Source organism: Ovis canadensis, chromosome 6 (assembly GCF_042477335.2).
Source record: "Ovis canadensis isolate MfBH-ARS-UI-01 breed Bighorn chromosome 6, ARS-UI_OviCan_v2, whole genome shotgun sequence".
Lineage (NCBI taxonomy): Eukaryota > Metazoa > Chordata > Mammalia > Artiodactyla > Bovidae > Ovis > Ovis canadensis.
In genome coordinates, this window is record NC_091250.1 from 132,332,670 (window position 1) to 132,354,442 (window position 21,773).

At 44.4% G+C, this 21,773-nt stretch overlaps 1 protein-coding gene across 27 annotated transcripts in view; it reads right to left on the bottom strand.

Moving 5' to 3' along the window:
- Positions 1-21,773, bottom strand: part of ADD1 (adducin 1) — a 91,043-nt gene that overhangs the window by 29,061 nt on the left and 40,209 nt on the right. For all 27 annotated transcript variants that reach the window (XM_069594856.1, XM_069594852.1, XM_069594869.1 and 24 more), the window contains exons 2-4: positions 15,759-15,973; positions 10,577-10,739; positions 1,644-1,795 (exon numbers count right to left, since the gene is read on the bottom strand). In XM_069594856.1, coding sequence (XP_069450957.1) covers positions 1,644-1,795; positions 10,577-10,739; positions 15,759-15,953 — 510 coding nt within the window. In that variant the 5' untranslated portion in view covers positions 15,954-15,973. The remainder of the gene's footprint in view (positions 1-1,643; positions 1,796-10,576; positions 10,740-15,758; positions 15,974-21,773) is intronic.

A 21,773-nucleotide genomic window follows, 5' to 3' on the forward strand; every position in this document is an offset into this window, starting at 1 on the left:
TCTAGGTTTGTCATAGCTTTTCTTCCAAAGAGCGAGCATCTGTTAATTTCATGGCTGCAGTCCCCATGTGCAGTGATTTTGAAGCCCAAGAAAATAAAGTCTTTCACTGTTTCCACTGTTCCCCCATCTATTTGCCATGAAGTGGTGGGACTGGATGCCATGATCTTAGTTTTCTGAATGCTGAGTTTTAAGCCAGCTTTTTCACTCTCCTCTTTGATAATGCATTACGATCTTAAAAAAGTAGGAAGTGATGGAATTCCAATCCAGGAAACGAAGTCTGACCTGTAGGTAGGAGTCGGAACACTGCAGCAGGTGGACAGGAGTATAAAATGGGCACAAACATCAGGAACGAGGTGCCGTTTTCTTGGCAAGATGACATGGTCACTTGTGGGGTGGAGGGGTCAGGAGTTTTGAACAAAGGAAAAGACAGTGGAGAAATCTTAGTGAGCTTGTAAGAGAAATGTCCAACAGTTGTCAGACAGCAGTGTGGGTCTACTTGAGCCTGAGGTTGTAAATCTATGGAGAAAGCCAGCAGGCTCTGTTTTGAGGCTCTCAGCACAACCGGATCTGGCTTCTCAGGTACAGGGAGGAATAACACAGTGTTGGCAAAGAGTATTACTGAAATGATGGACCCTGAAATCCAGGCTGGATGGACATAACGGAGAGAACATGGGTGGTGGGCTGAGATACAGAAGGAAAACCCCAGAAAGGCAGTACCTGTCTCCTTTACTGACACAAGCCCAGAGTCAGAATCATGCCCAGTACAGAGCAATAAAGAGTTCTAGCAGATGCCCAGTAAAAACTCACTGCAAGAATGAACTGAAGAAAACAAGAGGCCCTAATGATGTTGATAAATGGCTAACTGGGATAGTTGAAGAAATAAGTATGAAAGACAGAAGGCTTTGGTCAAAGTAGGAAAGAAAATACCTTCATTCTTGGCATTTTAGTCATAAGAAGAACTTTCTGTTGTTGCCGTAAGTCACTAACTTGTGTCCGACTCTTTGCGACCCCACGGACTGCAGCACGCCAGGGTTCCCTGCCTTTCACTATCTCCTGGAGTCTGCTCAAACTCACATCCATTGAGTCGGTGATGCCATCCAACCACCTCATCCTCTGCTGCCCTCTTCTCCTCCCGCCTTCAATCCTTCCCAGGATCAAGGTCTTTTCCAATGAGTTGGCTCTTCACATCAGGTGGCCAAAGTGTCAGAGCTTTAGTTTCAGCCATCAGTCCTTCCAGTGAGTATTCAGGACTGACCTATAGGATGGACTAGTGGGATCTCCTTGCAGTCCAAGGGACTCTCAAGAGCCTTCTCCAACACCACAGTTCAAAGGCACCAGTGCTCCGGCATTCAGCCTTCTTCACGGTGCAACTTTAAAGAGAACTTTAGGAACTGCCTTAATTTGGCTACCACTCATTTATTAGGTTTTCATCAAGAAAAGAGTTTTAAAGAACTACTGTCCTCATAACTTTTAATTCAAACTGGCTAAATCTCCGATTATTACATGGTGCAGTCAGGAGTCAGAAAGAAGGTATCCCAAGACTTCCTTTGGCTCAGCCAGAGTCCCTCTCCTCTCAATGAAGAGAGGTGGTGCAGACACACAGTGCTCCATTCTCGTTTGGTTACGCCCCACTCAGTACTCACTGTGATATGATTGTAGATGAGCTGAGACCATCCAAAGAGATCCGCTAGTCTATAAAACGCTGCCAGTTTACACCGCAGCAACTTCTCCCCTTTGTCATAGGCAATAGAATCAGACCCTCTAAGGTCATTCACAGGAGTCACCATACCAAGACCTGAAATATAAAAGAAAAAAAAAAAAGATTCAAAAACTTAACGTTTCTTGTCAAATGTAACTCAGACCGTTGAGATACTAATCCTCCCACAAAGGGTCAGGAGGTAAGTCTTGAAAATGTCCAGGACTATTTTATAAACGCTATGTTCCCCAAAATTAATACAAAAGTTAGGGTAGAAATAAGTAACAAAAAAGTAGCCAATTTGTGAGATGCAGTAAAGGAATACTTAGGAGGAAATTTACACTATTAAATATATAGATTAGAAGGGTTTTTTAAAAATGATCTAGGTTTCTACCTTATAAAACTGCAAATTAAGCCCAAAAAGAAAAAAAGAGCAACAAAGATCAAGCAGGTGGGAATCAAACAAAAACACTGAGAATAACTTATTTAATCCTGAGAAGGTTAAAAAATAACAAAATTAAAAACAAAAGGAAATAAAATACATTTCCAGCCCAGACTCATCAACAAAACATAGAAAGACAGAAATTGCCAATATGAACAAGCAAGAGGGAGTCTCACTGCATGTCCCACAGGCAGTGAAAGGACGGCACCAACATCTATGACAGCAGCTTTTTAAACTTAGATGAAACAGACAAATTCCTTGAACGACAAAAGGTTTTAAAGTTCACTCTGGAAGAAATTGACATACTGAACAGCCCTATTTGGTACACTGAATTTGCAGGAAAAAACATTCCCCTAGGGAAAACTCTGGGCCTAGATGACTGTGGTGTTAATTCTATTGCTCATTTAAGGAAGAAACAATATCAATTCTGTACAAATTCTTCCAGAGGATTCTACACAAATTCTATGGACAAAGGAGTCTGTCGAGCTACAGTCCATGGGGCCACAAAGAGCCAGACACAACTGAGCACACACACAGACACACACATGGAAAGAGTCACACCTCATAACTTAGGGAGTTTATCCCAGAGAGAAAGACTGGCTCAGTATTCACAAACCGACCAATATAATCACCATGTTAAACTAAAATAGAAAAATCATGGGATCACTTGAACAGATGCAGAAAAAGCATTTTGCAAAATTCAACATTCATTTGGTATAAAATCTCTTAACAATTTAGGCATAGAAGGGAATAACCTTAATTAGATAAAGGACATATACAAAAAAACTATTAAAAATATCAAACAAAATGATGACAATGTTCACTCCTAAGATCAGAACAATGCAAGGATGTATGTATACTCCTGTACTCTTAATGAATACCATACTAGGGATTCTAACTAGTGAAATTAGGCAAGAATGAAGAAAATACACAAAAACACACACTGGAGAGGAAGAAACAGAAAGTATCTGACTGCATGATCATGCTTGGTCATGACATAGTTATCCCTGTTATAAACTGTCTGCTAAGTCGACGCAGTCATGTCTAACTCTCTGCAACCCTACGAACTGCAGTCTACCAGGCTCCTCTGTTCATGGGATTCTCCGGGCAAGAATACTGGAATGGGTTTCCATGCCCTCCTCCAGGGGATTTTCCCTGTTATATACTGCTGATTTGATTTTAATTATGAATTATGCAGAAGATATTAAGAAGAGGTGGCAAGAATACACAGAAGAACTGTACAAAAAAGATCTTCACGACCCGGATAATCACGATGATGTGATCACTCACACCATCATCTTTCAGGATGCTGTGAAAGTGCTGCACTCAATATGCCAGCAAATTTGGAAAACTCAGCAGTGGCCACAGGACTGGAAAAGGTCAGTTTTCATTCCAATTCCAAAGAAAGGCAATGCAAAAGATGCTCAAACTACCGCACAATTGCACTAATCTCATATGCTAGTAAAGTAATGCTCAAAATTCTCCAAGCCAGGCTTCAGCAATATGTGAACCGTGAACTCCCTGATGTTCAAGCTGGTTTTAGAAAAGGCAGAGGAACGAGAGATCAAATTGCCAACATCCACTGGATCATCAAAAAAAGCAAGAGAGTTCCAGAAATACATTTATTTCTGCTTTGCTGACTATGCCAAAGCCTTTGATTGTGTGGATCACAATAAACTGGAAAATTCTGAGAGAGATGGGAATACCAGACCACCTGACCTGCCTCTTGAGAAATCTGTATGCAGGTCAGGAAGCAACAGTTAGAAGTGGACATAGAACAACAGACTGGTTCCAAATAGAAAAAGGAGTACGTCAAGGCTATATATTGTCACCTTGCTTATTTAACTTCTATGCAGAGTACATCATGAGAAACGCTGGAGTGGAAGAAACACAAGCTGGAATCAAGATTGCTGGGAGAAATATCAATAACCTCAGATGTGCAGATGACACCACCCTTACGGCAGAAAGTGAAGAGGAACTAAAAAGCCTCTTGATGAAAGTGAAAGAGGAGAGTGAAAAAGCTGGCTTAAAGCTCAACATTCAGAAAACGAAGATCGTGGCATCTGGTCCCACCACTTCATGGGAAATACATGCGGAAACAGTGTCAGACTTTATTTTTAGGGGGCTCCAAAATCCCTGCAGATGGTGACGGCAGCCATGAAATTAAAAGACACTTACTCCTTGGGAGGAAAGTTATGACCAACCCAGATAGCATATTCAAAAGCAGAGACATTACTTTGCCGACTAAGGTCCGTCTAGTCAAGGCTATGGTTTTTCCTGTGGTCATGTATGGATGTGAGAGTTGGACTGTGAAGAAAGCTTAACACCAAAGAATTGATGCTTTTGAACTGTGGTGTTGGAGAAGACTCTTGAGAGTCCCTTGGACCACAAGGAGATCCATCTAGTCCATTCTGAAGGAGATCAGCCCTGGGATTTCTTTGGAGGGAATGATGCTGAAGCTGAAACTCCAGTACTTTGGCCACCTCATGCGAAGAGTTGACTCATTGGAAAAGACTCTGATGCTGGGAGGGACTGGGGGCAGGAGGAGAAGGGGACGACAGAGGACGAGATGGCTGGATGGCATCACGGACTCGATGGACGTGAGTCTAAGTGAACTTCGGGAGCTGGTGATGGACAGGGAGGCCTGGCGTGCTGCGATTCATGGGGTCACAAAGAGACACGACTGAGCGACTGAAGTGAACTGAACTGAATCGATGAATTATGAACTATCTCAAGCAAAAGTACAGAGAAAATAATCTGTGGAAACTGGAACCCAAAGTGACTTGCACAGGACTCTCTAAAGGGGAGGGGAGTATGGGAGTGAGAAGAGAAAACAAAAGAAAAGACCCAGATAGAAAGGAGGGTTGAACGCTTCAGCACCGCCATAGTTTAGCACTTCACAAAAACAGCTGAAGAGGGAGCCGTAGAGTCAGGATTCCTGAACCAGAGCCCTCCAGGAAAATTAAATTCATGTAAAAATAAACAGAAAAACATCATGATCAAATACCACACAAAAACTATTAAAATAAAAAGGAACAAAATCATATTCCACAAGAAAGAAATGACCACAAAACAAATGGAAACTATAACCTATTATTTCATGAAAAATAAAAGCATTAATAATGAAAGTGAAAGCATTAGTTGCTCAGTCGTGTCTGACTCTTTGCAACCCTTCAACTGTAGTCCACCAGGCTCCTCTGTTAATGGGATTTCCCAGGCAAGAATACTGGAGTTGAGTTGCCATCCCCTTCTCCTAGGGACCTTTCCAACCCAGGGATCAAATCCAGGTCTCCTGCATTGCAAGCAGATTCTTTACCATCTGAGCCACTAGGGAAGGTATGAAAAAATTTTAATATAATTGGAAAAATTCAGAAATGAGGGATGGAATGTAAACATAATTAGATGTAAATGAAAAACACTTTAAAAAATAAATACTAAAAAGGAGCATAAAGGTGAGAAAGAAGAAAAACTTTTTAAATCATAAAGAAATGAAGAAAGTAATAAAAAAAAAAAAAAAGACCTGAAAAAAAGTGACAGTTACGACAAAGAAAATCCAACAAACGAAATTCAATGGGTATACTAGGAAACAAAAGCAAGTGAACAAGTATTAAAAACTAACTCAAGAAAACACTCTGAAAACAACACAGATTTGGAACGGACGGGCTCATTATCAAGAAAAGTGATCAAGAAGCATCAATACCAAGACATATTCTGGCAAAATTTCTGGACTCTAAAGAAAAAAAAAAGTCAACCATCAAGGAAAGAAATCAAGCAACTTATACAGAAATACTGTCTTCAAATTCCAAGAAAATGAATTATGTATTTAAGATACACAAAATAGGAAAATGTGAGTCAATGATTTTATACCAAACTAAGTAAACGAAATTAACACTGACACGTAAAGGCCACAATGCAAGAACTCAGAAGTCCTTCCCAGAAGTGTTTTCTGAGAAATTTACTATAAAAGGAACTTCAGACAACCAAACTGTCTCAGGGATCACAAAGACTGGTGGTGAGCATTAAATATACATTTATTACAGGATTAAACTTCCAAGGTGGCCCTAAGTGATCAAGAATCCGTCTGCCAACGCAGGAGACGCGGCTTCAATTCCTGAATCGGGAGGATCCCCTGGAGTAGGAAATGGCAACTCACTCCAGTCCTCCTGTCAGGAAAATGGTGGGCTACAGTCCTCTGGGTCGCAGAGAGTTGGACGTGACTGATCACACAGACTGATTCACAGGATTAAATTATCAACTGTTGACACTAAATGAATCGTAATAAGGGAAGACCATAACATGCAACGGTTACATGCTCTGACCACAGACTAGTTTAGAGCATGAACAGAGAACACACTGGTACAGGACTGGTGCTGCATGCGCTCTGTGGGAAAAGCCTAATGAGTTACTATGTGATAGTCAACATTTGCGCTCCTCCTGTCCTGGAGAACCAGAACTCTTGGAGAAGAAAGGAAAACAAATGTTAGATAGAAAAGGTTAAATGAAAAACCCCTTAGACCTGAATTTTAACTGAAATTATGATTTCTACATATTTACAATTATACTTACAATTCCAATGTATCAACATAGTATATGAACCACCAGGTAATATATATTTCCTATCTTTATCCACTAAAAAGGACTAGAAAAAATGACTGACCAGTCAGCAGCGAAAAGCATTCCTAGCACCCAGACTAAAATTTCATTTTTCACAAAAAGAAATCAAGGTTTCTTGGAGAAACGGCTGACTCCAGATGTGGGGCAGGAAACGTACACAGTGAGCCTAGAACACCGCCCACAGGGCCGGGTGGACGCTGTCGGAGGTGACCGGCTCAGGATCTCTCCCGCCAAAGGCTGCTGCATCAGAAGAGGGCACTGCAATGCTTTCAAACACGTTGAATGTATTTAAGTCCATGCATCCAAAATACTACTAAAGAAACAATAATCGGTGACTTTAGAAGTATGACAGGAAACCAACCTCTCTCTCACTTTGAAAAGGGTTTTTTTCCAGCAGTCATGTACGGATGAGAGAGCTGGACCATAAGGAAAACTGAGCACCGAAGAATAGATGCTTTTGAAGCTTGCAAGTCCCTTGGACTGCAAGGAGATCCAACCAGTCCATCCTAAAAGAGATCAGTCCTGGGTGTTCACTGGAAGGACTGATGCTGAAGCTGAAGCTCCAATACTTTGGCCACCTCACGTGAAGAATGGACTCATTGGAAAAGACCCTGATGCTAGGAGGGATTGAAGGCGGGAGGAGAGGGGGCGACAGAGGATGCGATGGCTGGATGGCATCACCGACTCGATGCACAGGAGTTTGACAAGCTCCGGGAGATGATGATGGACAGGGAGGCCTGGCGGGCTGCAGTCCATGGGGTCACAAAGAGTCAGACACAACTGAGCAACTGAACTGAACTCTTCCTATATGAACTGTACCATGGGGTAAGCAAAAGAGCTGAGAGGAAGCTTCATTCTATGCGCGGACTGAGCGCTGGTTTCCAAACGACTGCAGCAAGGACACTGCTCTGCTTCGTATGAAACCCTGACCAAGAAGCAGGCAGCCTATGGACGGCTTCGCACCGAGTTCCCGCAGTCATGTGCTGAGCGACAGAAGGAGGCAGCGCGCACACTGGTCACTCACCATTTCCCAGGGCAGGTTCTCTTTATACAAGTATTCTAACTAGTAAATACAGAAGGAATTGACAGAACTAAAACACACCCATCTTGGAGCTTTTGTTCAATTAATGGGCCCTGGCACTGAGCACGCAGGGCTGCTCCGAGACAGACGGCAACGAGCAGGCACGCAGCTGCAGAGGGAGCACAGCGAAGCCCATCTGGCGGGCTCACCAAAGAGCAGAGTCCAGACACACCCAGGCCTCCAGACCCAGCCAATCACCACAAATGCAAGAGGCAAAAGGGACGTGTTAGCACCACGGAGATGGAGTCAGCAGAATGCGAGACTGAAGAAAACTCTACAGGTCAATGAACCCCATTTTCTTTAAAGTGTGAGGAGAAAAAGAGAGAGAGAAGGGCAATCTGCAGCTTTAAAAACGCTTACAAGACAGTAAGTAAAAAAAGACAAACATTAAACCATCGAGCCGGAGAAGGCGATGGCAGCCCACGCCAGTACTCTTGCCTGGAAAATCCCATGGACAGAGGAGCCTGGTGGGCTGCAGTCCATGGGGTCACTGAGAGTCAGACACGACTGAGCGACTTCCCTTTCACTTTTCACTTTCATGTACTGGAGAAGGAAATGGCAACCAGCTCCAGTGTTCTTGCCTGGAGAATCCCAGGGACGGCGGAGCCTGGTGGGCTGCCGTCTATGGGGTCGCACAGAGTCAGACACGACTGAAGCGACTTAGCAGCAGCAGCAAACCATCGAGCTTAAGGATAACCATTTGGATGATAAAACTATAAAGAAAAGCAAAGCAGTGACACCATTCAAGTCAAGATGGCAATTCCTTTTAAGAGGGCTAACAGGGGCAGGGCAAGCCACCGATGAAACTTTAATTCTTAACCAAGGTATTGGTCATAAAGGAGCTCACCTTAAAACCGTTCATAAATCATATTTACATTTGTCCTACACCACCTACATATGCTATACTCCACAACAAAGGTTAACATTTGTATAAAAATTTTATATTTAAGAGACAAACTATTAGATACAATTAAAACTAGAATCTTTTCTTCCTTCTTTGTTTGGTGTAGCACAATGAAAATTTCCTTTATCTCTGATTATAAGACAATATATGCTTTTCTGGTAAGCAGCCTGAGGTAACCTCTAAAAATGGTTCCCTATTCATTTGACCCAGAAAACCCCACAAAATCATGCAAATCAAGAGGTTCAAATCTTTATGTACTTTGAACAGTCATGAAACTGCCCCAGCGATTAAGGGCATGATATCCGAAAAGCCACGGCATATCTGAAGGATGTCCCTCTGAAGAAGCAGCACGCCATCCTGACGGCGTCACGATGATGGAGCGGGGAGGTGCGCACAGGTCAAAGAGTGGGGCTGGATCCAGGGTCGGGGGCCCAGAAAGAGTGCTGAGCTTTTCCTGCACATGCTCAAAACTGTAGGGAGTGATGCTGAACTTAAGGGGCTCGATGCAGACTCTCTGGTCACTGAGCACATCCGGGAGAACAAAGCCCCCAGGACTTCCAGAGCTCATGGTCAGATCAACTCATACACGAATTCTCCCTGCCATACTGACATGATCCTTACTGAAAAAATTTACAGTGTTCCTAAACCAGAAGAGAAGGCTGCAGAGAAGAAAAAGATACCCCAGAAGAAACTGAACAAGCGAAAACTTAGGGCCTGGGAACAAATGCCACAAAAAATAAATGCAAATAAAAGAAAAAAACCACAGTAAGTGAGTAAATATATTAATTGTCCTTTATTATCCAATTCATATAAATATCACTAGACTCTCTTAGAAATCCATATGAAAACCTAATGACTACCATTCAACTTCGGGATCCAAGTGTGAGTTCGTAACTCACATGTGATTCTTAACACTCGGTGGGTGTCAACAATGAGATCACTTGCGTGAAAGTCAATCAACTTCCAAGAAGAGAGAACGGCCAGGAAACCAGCAGGCGGCTCGTGACCCAATGGAAAGCAAACCCTTCAGTCAGTCAGAGCTCATTATCCAGCGCATCAGACGGATCCATGCACAGCGGCTGAGACAGCTGACCTGCAGGGTGCCCCAGGCTCCACCCGGCCACATGCACGCTCACAAATGCAACAGCCACAGCAAAGCGCCATCTCTGCACAGCTAACCATTCTGTGCTCACATTCACCCACCCAACATTTTCCTTCTGACTTTCTTTTGGAATTTCTCTGTTTCTCATTCATTTGCAAACAGCAGTGAAGATGGTAAATAAGAAAGGGTGGCTTGGCTGAAATAAGTTCAGGCAAAATCAACATGCTTCTCCCCAAGCATTATTTCTGATTAGTTTTTTCTTTTTAATTCACAAAGGATCTGAGAAGCCACATATTAATAAAACGCCATCTGCCTAAGAAATAACAGTCTCACTGGCCCCTAATAAAGGGAGCCCTCTCCAGTCTGGCTGACGCTCGATCAGTAGAGACGCCTGCAGTGCAGAGACCCAGGCTTGGTGCCCCTGTGTCGGGAAGACCCCTGGAGAAGGGAATGGCAACCTGCTCCAGTATTCTTGCCTGGAGAATTCCATGGACAGACAGGCCCGGTGGGCTAAGCTTCACGGGGTTGCAGAAGAGTCAGACACGACTGAGCAACTATCACAGAGTCAAGATATGTTTAGGCCTATCTTTTACTGTAACTAAAGTTCAATTTAAAAAGAAAAACAAAACTCAATTCCATGTGTTACACTATGTGTGTGCACCTATTTCACATAACAAAGAGCCAGGAAATTCAGCCTGGAAAACGGCAGAGCATGTGTACAGTCAGAAAGTACTCACTCATGTTCAAGGCCGCCATCCCTCCCTGTGGAGCCGCCGGGTAGACATTGGGTACGTTTGCGGTCATGAAATCTGCAATCTGCTGCAGTGCCAACAGGCCTGTGGGATTCTTCCCCTTCTTGAACTGTTCCTGTATCATTGACTCCAATTCTTCACAGAAAGCCTAATAAAAGGCAAATTAAAACAATGAGACACCCTGAGACACACGGCAAGGCTAACTATCACATAGACCAACTTTTTTGTTTGTTTTCATCCACTGCTGCAAAGGCAAATGGGTATTCTCATACATCACTACTTGGAACATAAATTAGTACATTCTTTTTGGAAAGTAACAAGGTAAAAGCTAAACAATCTGAATAAACCTTCTATTCCTAGGAATCATTTCTAAAGAACTAATCAGAGATGTGCTCAAAGGTTTATTCATAAGGATGTTCATTCCAGTATTACCAATAAAAGGGAAAAGAGGTAACACTCTACATTTTAAACAGAAGAGAGCTGATTAAACACACTCAGTCACCTTACAATGGAATTCTATGCACACATTCAACATGAAAGGCCAAAAAATTACATGACACTAGGCACTGAGAACATACAGATACTGGGGGGAAAAAAACAAACCTGCTTTGCCATCAAGGAACTTGAAACTTAATAAGGGAAATGCAAACAGAAAAAGTCCCTAGTACAAGGGACTGATGGCCTGTCTCAGCAGCATTCTGGATGAGCCGTATGCGCAATACAGGGCCGAGCTTAGCAATGAGCAGTGAGCCTGGAAACACCCATCTGGATCCTAGCCTCTGGTCCCAGCAAGCAGTCACCATCAATGAGCTTGTCTGCGGGTTTGGTCCCAACTCCCGACGGTCCAACAGCCGCACTCCCGCCTCTCAGCCCTGATGGCCTCTCCCTCTCCCTCTCCCTCCGTTCACTGGGGCCCATTTCCACCCTCACGCAGAGACCGCCTCCTTCCTAGCACCCGTGCCCCTCTTTGACCTCAGAGCCAAGCGCATGTTCTCCACACGCCCTCTCCTAGCGTCTAGCTCACCCTCCCTTCAACCCCATCACGGTCCTAAGACCTCATGGCGAGCCGGCATCATCCCCTCACTCACCTGAGGCCCTTGGTTTAACACTGAGCACGCCCTTGCTTACAGCTCTGACTCCCTGCCATTTCATCTGGCAAAATCCCAGCCCCAGGTTCAACTCTTCACCCTTTCTATTCGTGAGCACTGGCCCGAGCGCGCCCCTCTGAGTGCGTTCCCGGCTCCTCGTGTCGCCTCCCTCGTCCACTCCTCCACACCTCTCCCCATGCCCACTCTGAGCAGATGACTCCCACGGTTACTCTGCGGAGAACAGAGAACCCTGACGGCAACTTCACAGGTTCCCTCTCACAGCTCCCAACTGGTGGCACCAGCACCCACAGAGATGGGCTTCCCACCCCTGGCTGCAGCTCCTAAAACCCAAACACCAACACTGGGTCCACGCTGCCCAGGGGCTTCCGGACTTAGCAGCCTTTTCTCTAGTGTCAACACTACCCAGGGGCTTCCAGACTTAGTGGCCTTTTCTCTAGTGTCCACGCTGCCCAGGGGCTTCCAGACTTAGTGGCCTTTTCTCTAGTGTCCACGCTGCCCAGGGGCTTCCGGACTTAGTGGCCTTTTCTCTAGTGTCCATGCTGCCCAGGGGCTTCCGGACTTAGCAGCCTTTTCTCTAGTGTCCTCCTCTATCCGGATCCCACAGGGCACGTGGGTCAGCAGCACTCTGACACTGACTGTGTTCACAGCACCCCCAGTGCCTGCACAGTACCTGGCACACACCTGGTATTCAAAGTTTAGTTTCTTCACTCTCTCCTAAGTGATTTTCACTTAGTTACTTATTCTCAAGCCAGGTCTAAATGTTGTCCTGATTCTTTTGTTCCCTCTCTCAGCTCTTCCTCCACGTCCATCAGCAAGTCCTACTTATCCCACCTTTGAAATAAAACACAAAGGAGCCTCTCTCCACCTCCACCTCCACCTCCACCACCGCCCTGGCCAAGCTACCAGACCTCCTGTTTGAAGAAAGGTTCCTCTCTCGTCCTGTACGATGCTCTCTCTCTACCAACCCAGAATGACTCAGACTGAAAAGCGTCGTTTCCACCTGCAGCCCTCCAGTGCCCCTCTGCTGTGCTCTGAACTAAATAGACTTGTGAGCTGAGCTTCCAGGCCTCCTAGGACCACGCCCTCCTCCCCTGTAACCCCACCGCCCCTCCCCGCCCCTCCCGCTCCCTCTGCCCACCGCAAGGGCTGCCCTTCCATCCCCCAAGCTCGCTCCTCCCCTAGGACTTCCATCCCTGCCGCTCCCCCAGCCTGGAATGCTGCTCCCCTCCCTGCAGGCGGGCTCCTTCCTGTCATTCAGAGTTCAGACCCCCACTCAGAGAGGCCTGTGCCAGCCAGCCACACACCATCGAGCCAGCCAACTGTCCCCCGCACTGGGTCATGTGTGTTGTGTCTTGGTCATCTCCTAACTAGGACGTAAAGTCTGAGACTTGCTCTGGGCACTTACACAGGTGTGATACATGTCACAGTTCACCCAGGTGTGTACTTAAGACTTGTGTATTTTACTGTAAGTTATACTATTGAGGAATTATATATGAATAATAACAATCAAACACGTGAGCTTTACATGCCTTGTTTATTGCTAAATGCCCAATTCCTTGCAGATGGAGATAATCAACATATAAAAAAAAAAGTTACCTGCCAAGTGACACCTCAAATATTAAGGAAATAAAACAATGGATTAAAATTATAAAGCGAGCGACACACACACAGACGCAGCACCCAACCACAAAAGCGAGAGGGGGCAGGCCCGCGTGGCCCTTGCCCCCCCCCCACGTCCTCTGCCTGCCTCTGCCGCTGGAAAACTGAAGCCGAAGAGCAAGTTTGATCAGAGAAGGGAGAAATGCTGAAACCGGGGAAAACGGTCAAAGGAGACTAAGTAACAACAGCACAGTCATCAAGCAGAGTCAAGGGCCTTTAGCTGCTTCTCAAGGGCTGTAGATAATGTTCTAAGCCACAGCCTGTGAGCTGTCTCATAGATACTAAAACCCCAGGTGAAGTGAACCACATGATAACCAGACTGTACCCAGGACACGAGCTGCCAATTTCAAGAAGTGACCACAAAGAAACGGCAACAAGTGCACCCCAGAACTGAAGATGAACTGTACCTAAAACCACCAAGAGGATGCTAGTCAGACCACTGGTGACCAACTGAAGACGACTGTTGGAGCTGACTGCTGTTTCTGCACAGAACCTCCCCCTCACTCTATAAAAGCTCTCATCCCCTGCTTGCAGGGGGCGGGGCAGGAATCAGCCTTTGGACAGATGTCCACCACTCTGCCCACCAGTTGCTGGCATCTGATATAAAGCAAACTTTCCTTTCCACCAACCTGGCCTGCTTATTGGCTTTTGAATGGCGAGCAACCAGAAGCCCCCACCTCCACCCAACGCATACGTTTTGGTTATGAAAACAGCACTACTTTACCTAAAGATGCAAATAGGAGACACTCAGTTGGGTGTGATTGTAGTTCCCATGCCGACCATAATTAAAGGTAAAATCAATCAACAATCAGATACTGACTGCTAAGGTCTACTAAATGCCCAGCACGAAGCTAGGTGTTTTGGAGGAAAGAGTAATTTTTAAATGGTCCCAATATATATACTTTAAATATATATATATTTTTTAAATGGTCCAAAATATATACATATATATATATGGTAAAGCGTCTGTCTACAATGCGGGAGACCCAGGTTCAATCCCTAGGTCGGGAAGATCCTCTGGAGAAGGAAATGGCAATCCACTCCAGTACTATTGCCTGGAAAATCCCATGGACAGAGAAGCCTGGTAGGCTACAGTCCATGGGGTTGCAAAGAGTTGGACTCGACTGAGTGACTTCATTTTTTTTAAAAATATATATACAGACTTCCTGGAAAAGCAAAGAGAGTATAAAAAGGAGAAATAAATATCTCCTATCTTTTATGATATTGAACTTTTTCATTTGTTTTGTCTGATGACTTGAACTAAACTTAACTCAACAGCCATACACATACATACATAAGGCACTAATTCCTGTGTTAAGGTAAATGGACTTTAAAAAACACAACAGATGGAGAAGGAAATGGCAACCCACTCCAGTACTCTTGCCTGAAAAATCCCATGGACAGAGGAGCCTGGGAGGCTGCAGTCCATGGGGTCGCGGAGAGTCGGACACAACTGAGTGACTTCACTTCACCAGAGGAATGAGGTACCATTTCACACCAGTCAGAACAGTTGCGATCCAAAAGTCTACAAGCAATAAATGCTGGAGAGGGTGTGGAGAAAAGGGAACCCTCTTACACTGTTGGTCGGAATGCAAACTAGTACAGCCACTACGGAGAACAGTGTGGAAATTCCTTAAAAAATTGCAAACAGAACTGTTATGACCCAGCAATCCCACTGCTGGGCATACACACTGAGGAAACCAGAACTGAAAGAGACACATGTACCCCAATGTTCATCGCAGCACTGTTTATAATAGCCAGGACATGGAAACAACCTAGATGTCCATCAGCAGATGAATGGATAAGAAAGCTGTGGTACATATACACAATGGAGTATTACTCAGCCGTTAAAAAGAATACATTTGAATCAGTTCTAATGAGGTGGATGAAACTGGAGCCGATTATACAGAGTGAAGTAAGCCAGAAAGAAAAACACCAATACAGTATACTAACACATATATATGGAATTTAGAAAGATGGTAATGATAACCCTGTATGTGAGACAGCCGAAGAGACACAGATGTATAGAACGGACTTTTGGACTCTGTGGGAGAGGGAGAGGGTGGGATGATTTGGGAGAATGGCATTGAAACATGTATACTATCATGTAAGAAATGAATCACCAGTCTAGGTTTGATACAGGATACAGGAGGCTTGGGGCTGGTGCACAGGGATGACCCAGAGAGATGATATGCGGAGGGTGGTGGGAGGGGGGTTCAGGATTGGGAGCTCATGTACACCCATGACTGATTCATGTCAATGTATGGCAAAACCGATACAGTATTGTAAAGCAAAATAAAGTAAAAATAAATTAAAAAAAAAAACACACAACAGAGCAGATGAACTGGAGAGGTGGAAGCAGACAGAGGACCCTGGGTCAAAGGAAGCGCTGCTCTTACGGGACTCTGCAGAATCATGGACACCCTCTTTTTCTGCTCCATCATGTTGAAGTCCTGGCGAAGGTCCGGGGCCATGTTCCTCTCTCGCAAGTACTCTGGATTGTTCTCATCCACTCTGTCGAAATACCGCTCTTTGTGCGGGGCCGTGGTCGGGGGTGGTGAGGTCACCACTGCAGCCCGGGCGTCACCGTTCATCGCACAGTCCTTCCCGGCTCCTGCAGAATCAAAGCAAAGCAAAGGGCTGTTTTTGCACATATGCCCGGCAGCATTTCACGATGAGCGCATCAGCCTGATAACACAGTCTCCAGCGCGAGGACGCCCTAACTGACCCACCAGGCACAGTCATGACGGGTGGTGCTTGCTCGTGGCTTCTCAGGCACGTGGCGGGCCACCACCTCCCACCCTCCCACCAACCAAGGGCAGTTTTGTCCTTACCACTGTACAACTGAACAAAGCCACTATATCCTCTGACAAACTCTCCAGATATTAAAATTTGACCCCAAGATAAAGTCACCACATTGTCCCAAACAGACATGATCTTCTAATAGCAGCACAGTTCATTTCCAGAGACACTTGATTCCTGACATTTTCCCCCAAAAGTACTGGTAGCGACTCTGCAAAGGATTCTCCACACAGGTCAGAGAGAAGCTGCTTATACATCTGTATTCACACAAATGGGAAATGCTCACCAACACCACCTTCTCAGTTCAAAGAACAGTAACATCAGGCTCTGAAAATATCAATATGTCCTTGAGTTGGTGAGTAACCTGAAAAGATGCCCAAATGGCTCAAATTTAACAGTTTGCTAATATAGCTACTTAGTTTACACTCTTTTTATCCCAATCTTTTATTTGAAATGCTGTTTGAGTGCATAATTTAATATTCATCTTTTAACTACTAAATCTCTAAACAGCACCTTTACTAATCACACAGACAGTTCAATTTCTATTCTGCTTCTATAACCCACTGGCTCAGCGGTAGAGAATCTGCCTGCCAATGCAGGAGATGCTGGTTCAGTCCCTGTTCCAGGAAGATCCCACATGCTGCGGAACAGCTAGGCCCAAGCACCACCACTACTGAGCCTGTGGTCTGGAGCCTACAAAGTGCGACTACTGAAGCCCACACGCCCTAGAGCCCACGCTCCGCAACAGGAGAGCAGGCCCTGCGCGCCACCACTACAGACAGCCCGTGCAGCAGCGGAGCCCTAGCCCAGCCAAAAGCAAACAGATCATGACTGAAAAAGAAGAGGCAGCACAACCAGCATCCAGGGCATATAGCAGATATACAAATTAAAGTTTCTGCATAAATTAAAAAGAAGGAAATCATCTCAGAACCCACAGGCAGAGTTTTAATGGAGAATGAGTGAGCAACAGTTCCTCAAGCCACAGAGGCTAAGCAAAGTAGGGATTTAAAAGAGGTGATTTAATCAGCAACTAAAAGAGTGAACAGTGCCCCTTTCTTACACTGTATAGAAAAAATCATTCCAAATGGAACACAGATCTAAATGTAACAGCAAAACTATAGAATTCTTACAAGAAAGTGAATAAATCTTTGAGACCCTGGCTTAGGCAGTCTTATATGACACCGAAATAGCAACAAAAGAAAGAAAAAAAAAGATAAACTGGCCTTCCTAAAAATTAAACTACTTGTGCTTCAAAGGATATATAAAGTGAAAAGACAACCCATAAAATGGGGGGAAATTTACAAATCACGTATCTTGAGAAAATATTTACATCCAGAATATACAACTTACTTACTTCAAAAACTTGAAAGTCATCAAGCAACCTCAGTAGATGCCACAACGAACAGAACTGCCCAGCTGAGCCTAAATCCCTGACCCTCAAAATCATGAACCATGAATAATAAGGCAGCGATTTTAAGCTGCAAAGTCCTGGAACGGTTTGTTATGCTGCAGCAGATATCTCAAATAGCGTTCGTGATAAGGGGAAGGAGATTGAAAGCAGCCGGAACTGCAAGGGAGACGCTGCTCTTCACCCGTCTTTGATCCTCTCGCCTCGCGACTGTCTTCCTCACTCACAGGTCACCCAGCAGGAGGCCCGCAGGGCTGGGGTTGTAAAGCCGGACCCCTGGCTGTAAAGCCCGTGTTTTTAACCTCTAAGCTGCGTTGTAATTGATGACGACGACCACAGGGGGGAAAACAATGTCCCCGAAGGGACGGCAAGGGGTGCAACTGAGGGCACAGATGCCTTGAACAGGAGGACCCAACCTTGGGAATCTGGGGCTGGCACTGTCAGCTTTTTGATGTGCATGTGAACTGCCCAAGCATCACATCAGGATACAAATTCACAGCATCAGACAGAGCCTGAGACCCTGCATGTCTCGGGAGCTCCCAGTGACACCAATGCCAATGAACTTGGACCACAATTTGAATGTGTGTGTTAGTCACTCAGTTGTGCCCGACTTAGACCACAATTTGAATAGTAAGTCTTTAAAGAATAACCAGCAGAAGAAAACATCTTTTTTTAAAGAGAAAGCTCAATTTTGATACTGCTTTTCTGAAATCTAAAGATATGACAGCATTGTTAAAGTAATACTATTTCAAGGACTCCAAAGTATAAAAAGTGACTAAAAGACAATAAAACCTAATAAGGGAACCAATGGCCTAAAAGCTTACCCTTCTCTGAACATATCCTTTAAAATGTTCGTTTCATCTGTTTGACCTAGTTTGTTCTATAAGAAGGACCCAAAAAACAAAATATTATTCATGGTTGTCTGACATTTCTTCATTAGATATAAATGAAGCTGACCATTCTAAGCCAATGATAAAAATGTTCCACTTGAATGTTTCAGGGAAAAAAAATACAAAGATTACACAGTATTAAGAGTTCTCTATTACCAAATGAGTCCCAATTTTAAATCATTTTCATCAGTAACTAAGATGGAGGGGAACATTTTAGTGGCAACTACAGCTGCTTCCTGGTTGCAGAGCTGACTAAAAGAAAACAATCTTTGTAAAACCAACATGTTAAAGATAAAGCAGAGATTGCTCTCAATTTATTACAAATTGCCATGTGAATGGGATAAGACAAAAAACTGAAGACTAAATATACATGTGTTCCATTTCTTCAATAAGGAAGTCTATAAACTTAAGTCAAAATATACATATTCTGAGCCCAAGAAACAAGAATAAACATAATTCCACTTTAAAGTACAAAACCTGTATTTTTTTTTTATCAATTATAGCTTCAAGTTTCATTGTTGCAGTTTTTAAGCATGTGTTAAGACAGCAAATTTTTCTAGGAAAATCTCTATGAAGAAGTCATTACTTCATCCAAAATTTTTTAAAAGAAATGGAAAACATACAGATTTTAAGAACTTCCTGCAACATTAGAATAATTTTTAAATAGTTTAAAAAGATCAGTGTCCAACAATACATGAATGGTTGTAATGTAATCTGTTCAATACAGTACTATGAAACTATGAATATTCTTTAGCATAATGCACCTGAGATTATATAACATGTTGAAGTAAAAAGCTATAATCTGCTATCCTACCACATAAAAGTTGTCAATACTATCACTGTAGTCACACACAGACAAGATGACACAATGGCAAATAAGCTGAATAAACTGATTCAAGAGAAGTGGGGATTAATCCTCCTCTAAGGAGAATGTTCCCCTATCACAATTATTATAAAGTTGCTATGATTTAACCTGGGTAAATATTTTAAGATTTCACCAATCTTAAAATGTTGATACCCCAATCAATGAAATCTGAGAACAATACTTTCAAATAAGCAAACATACACATCCAACAGAATCCAAAAGTCTGGAAGAACCATGGAGACCAGTGTGGCCTGCCCACAGGACACTTCGTCCTCAAGCCACTTCTCTCCATCTCTACCACATCGCTCTAACCTAGATAATTAGCACTCACCTCCTGGACACACAGTAGCCTCCTCATTAACTTCTGTCCTGCCTGTTTCTTTAACATTGCCCCCACCAGCCCATTTTCCACAGCGAGTACAGAGTTTCCAAATGTAAATCAGAGCATGTTATTCACCCCTCTACTTAAAACTTGACAAGGTCTCAGGAGGACTTTCACCAGATCTTGCTTCAAATAAAGTGTAAAATAAAAATCTAGAAATGACATTCAGGACAATCAGAAATTTGAACAATAACAGGAATTGGACAGCTTTAAGTAATTACTGTTAATTTTAGGTCTCATATTACAGTTATATTAGACACATACAGAAATGTTTACAGACAAAATGATGACATATGGAATCTGCCTAAACAGTGCACGGGACAGAGGGAGAGCAAGGGTTACACAAAATAAACAGCACTGGCCGTGAGCTAATACCTGCTGAGACCGGACGAAGGATGAACAGAGTTCACCACAGTTCTACTCCGTGTGAGTCTGAAATGCTCCTAGAATAAAGTGCCTCCAGATCTTACATAAGCTGCTCTCCATCTGCCTTCAGATGAGCACATTTCAGCATGCTCTTTCAGACACATATGACTGATATGGGATGAAAGGACATTTTAAGATTAACTTTCCTTTCCTACTAACATCCCATCTAACCACTCTGCCAAGAATGTTATTCGGGAAATAACAGAAAGTGTGCCCTGAATATTCTTTCCTAGCAAAGGTGTCCCAGCTCCAGCATGATTCACCCGCACTAACGTGTAACTAAACCTCAGATCAGGAACCAAACCCATTTCTGCATCTCTAAGACATCGAATGAGCTAATTCTAAAGCTCTGGGGGTAGACTCAGTTACTTCTTGGCATCTCCCTTCTGGCACTGACATTCTGAGAACGATTCCAACCATTCACATGATGGGCTTTTGAATCCCTAAAAACATAATACTGAAAGCAAGGCTGAAACAAGGAGGCGGCCATGAGCAAAATTCTCTAGGTAAATCGAACACTAGAAGACCCAGAGGCCTTTTCAGTTGCTGACTGTTCCTACGAGCTCAGAAAGCAGAAAGCCGAGGAAGTAAGCCTGGAGGCAGCGAACACGCTCACGTGGTTAAGAATGGCGGCGGCCCCTGCTGGTGTCCGTGGCCCCTCACCCGCAGCTGCAGACAGCCTCTGGAACTGTCAACAGGAAAGTGAGGAAAGCGGTGTCTATCTCTGCAGTTTCCTCCTGCACGGCCACTACCTCCTGACGCTTCATACATCCATCAGAGCTGCTTTCCACAGCACGTGCAAGGCACCAGAGGCAGAAGGGTACAAAATGAGCGGAGATTACAGACAAGTAAATGTGACCAAACACCCTTCACGCCACGAGAAACCTGCTCACGCATCAGCAGGGCAGAGATGTCCTGGGAGGTAGGAAAGCAGAGCAATGGTGTGACGAGTTGAATCGTATGCCCCTGAATTCATGCTGAAGCCTTAACTCCCGCTCCTCAGAGTGTAACCTTATCTGGACACAGAATTAGTTAAGACGACGTCATACTGGAACAGGGTGCGTCCTGGAGTCAATACTGGTCTCAATACTGATCTTGGGTGCCCTCGGCCAGCAGCAGCCTGAAGCAGTGTTCTGGTCTCCAGCCAGAGACTGGGGTTAGACCACGGCAATGACAGCACTGAAGCCCCACCTCTAGACCACCAGGGACCGGTGGCCAGTGATGAGGCCCCGGCCCGTCAGCTGTGTAGAAATGAATTTCCACACAGAGACAGAGGATAGGGAGACAAGTAAAGTGTTTATTAGGAGAAAAAAGAGTGCACATGGATAGACACACGGGCGGGTTCGGAGACAGTCAGGCCCTCACGAGAGCTGAATCACTTTTACGGGGCACTTCTTCCGGGTTTCCTTTGACCAATCATCTTGCTTTGCCTGGTTCTGAGTCCATACCTGGTTTATCTTTGGGTCCTCCCACGCGCGACACCATCTCTCAGTCACGGCTGCCGCTGCTGCTGCTAAGTCGCTTCAGTCATGACCCCATAGACAGCAGCCCACCAGGCTCCCCCGTCCCTGGGATTCTCCAGGCAAGAACACTGGAGTGGGTTGCCATTTCCTTCTCCAACTCAGTCAAGGTAGATTTTAG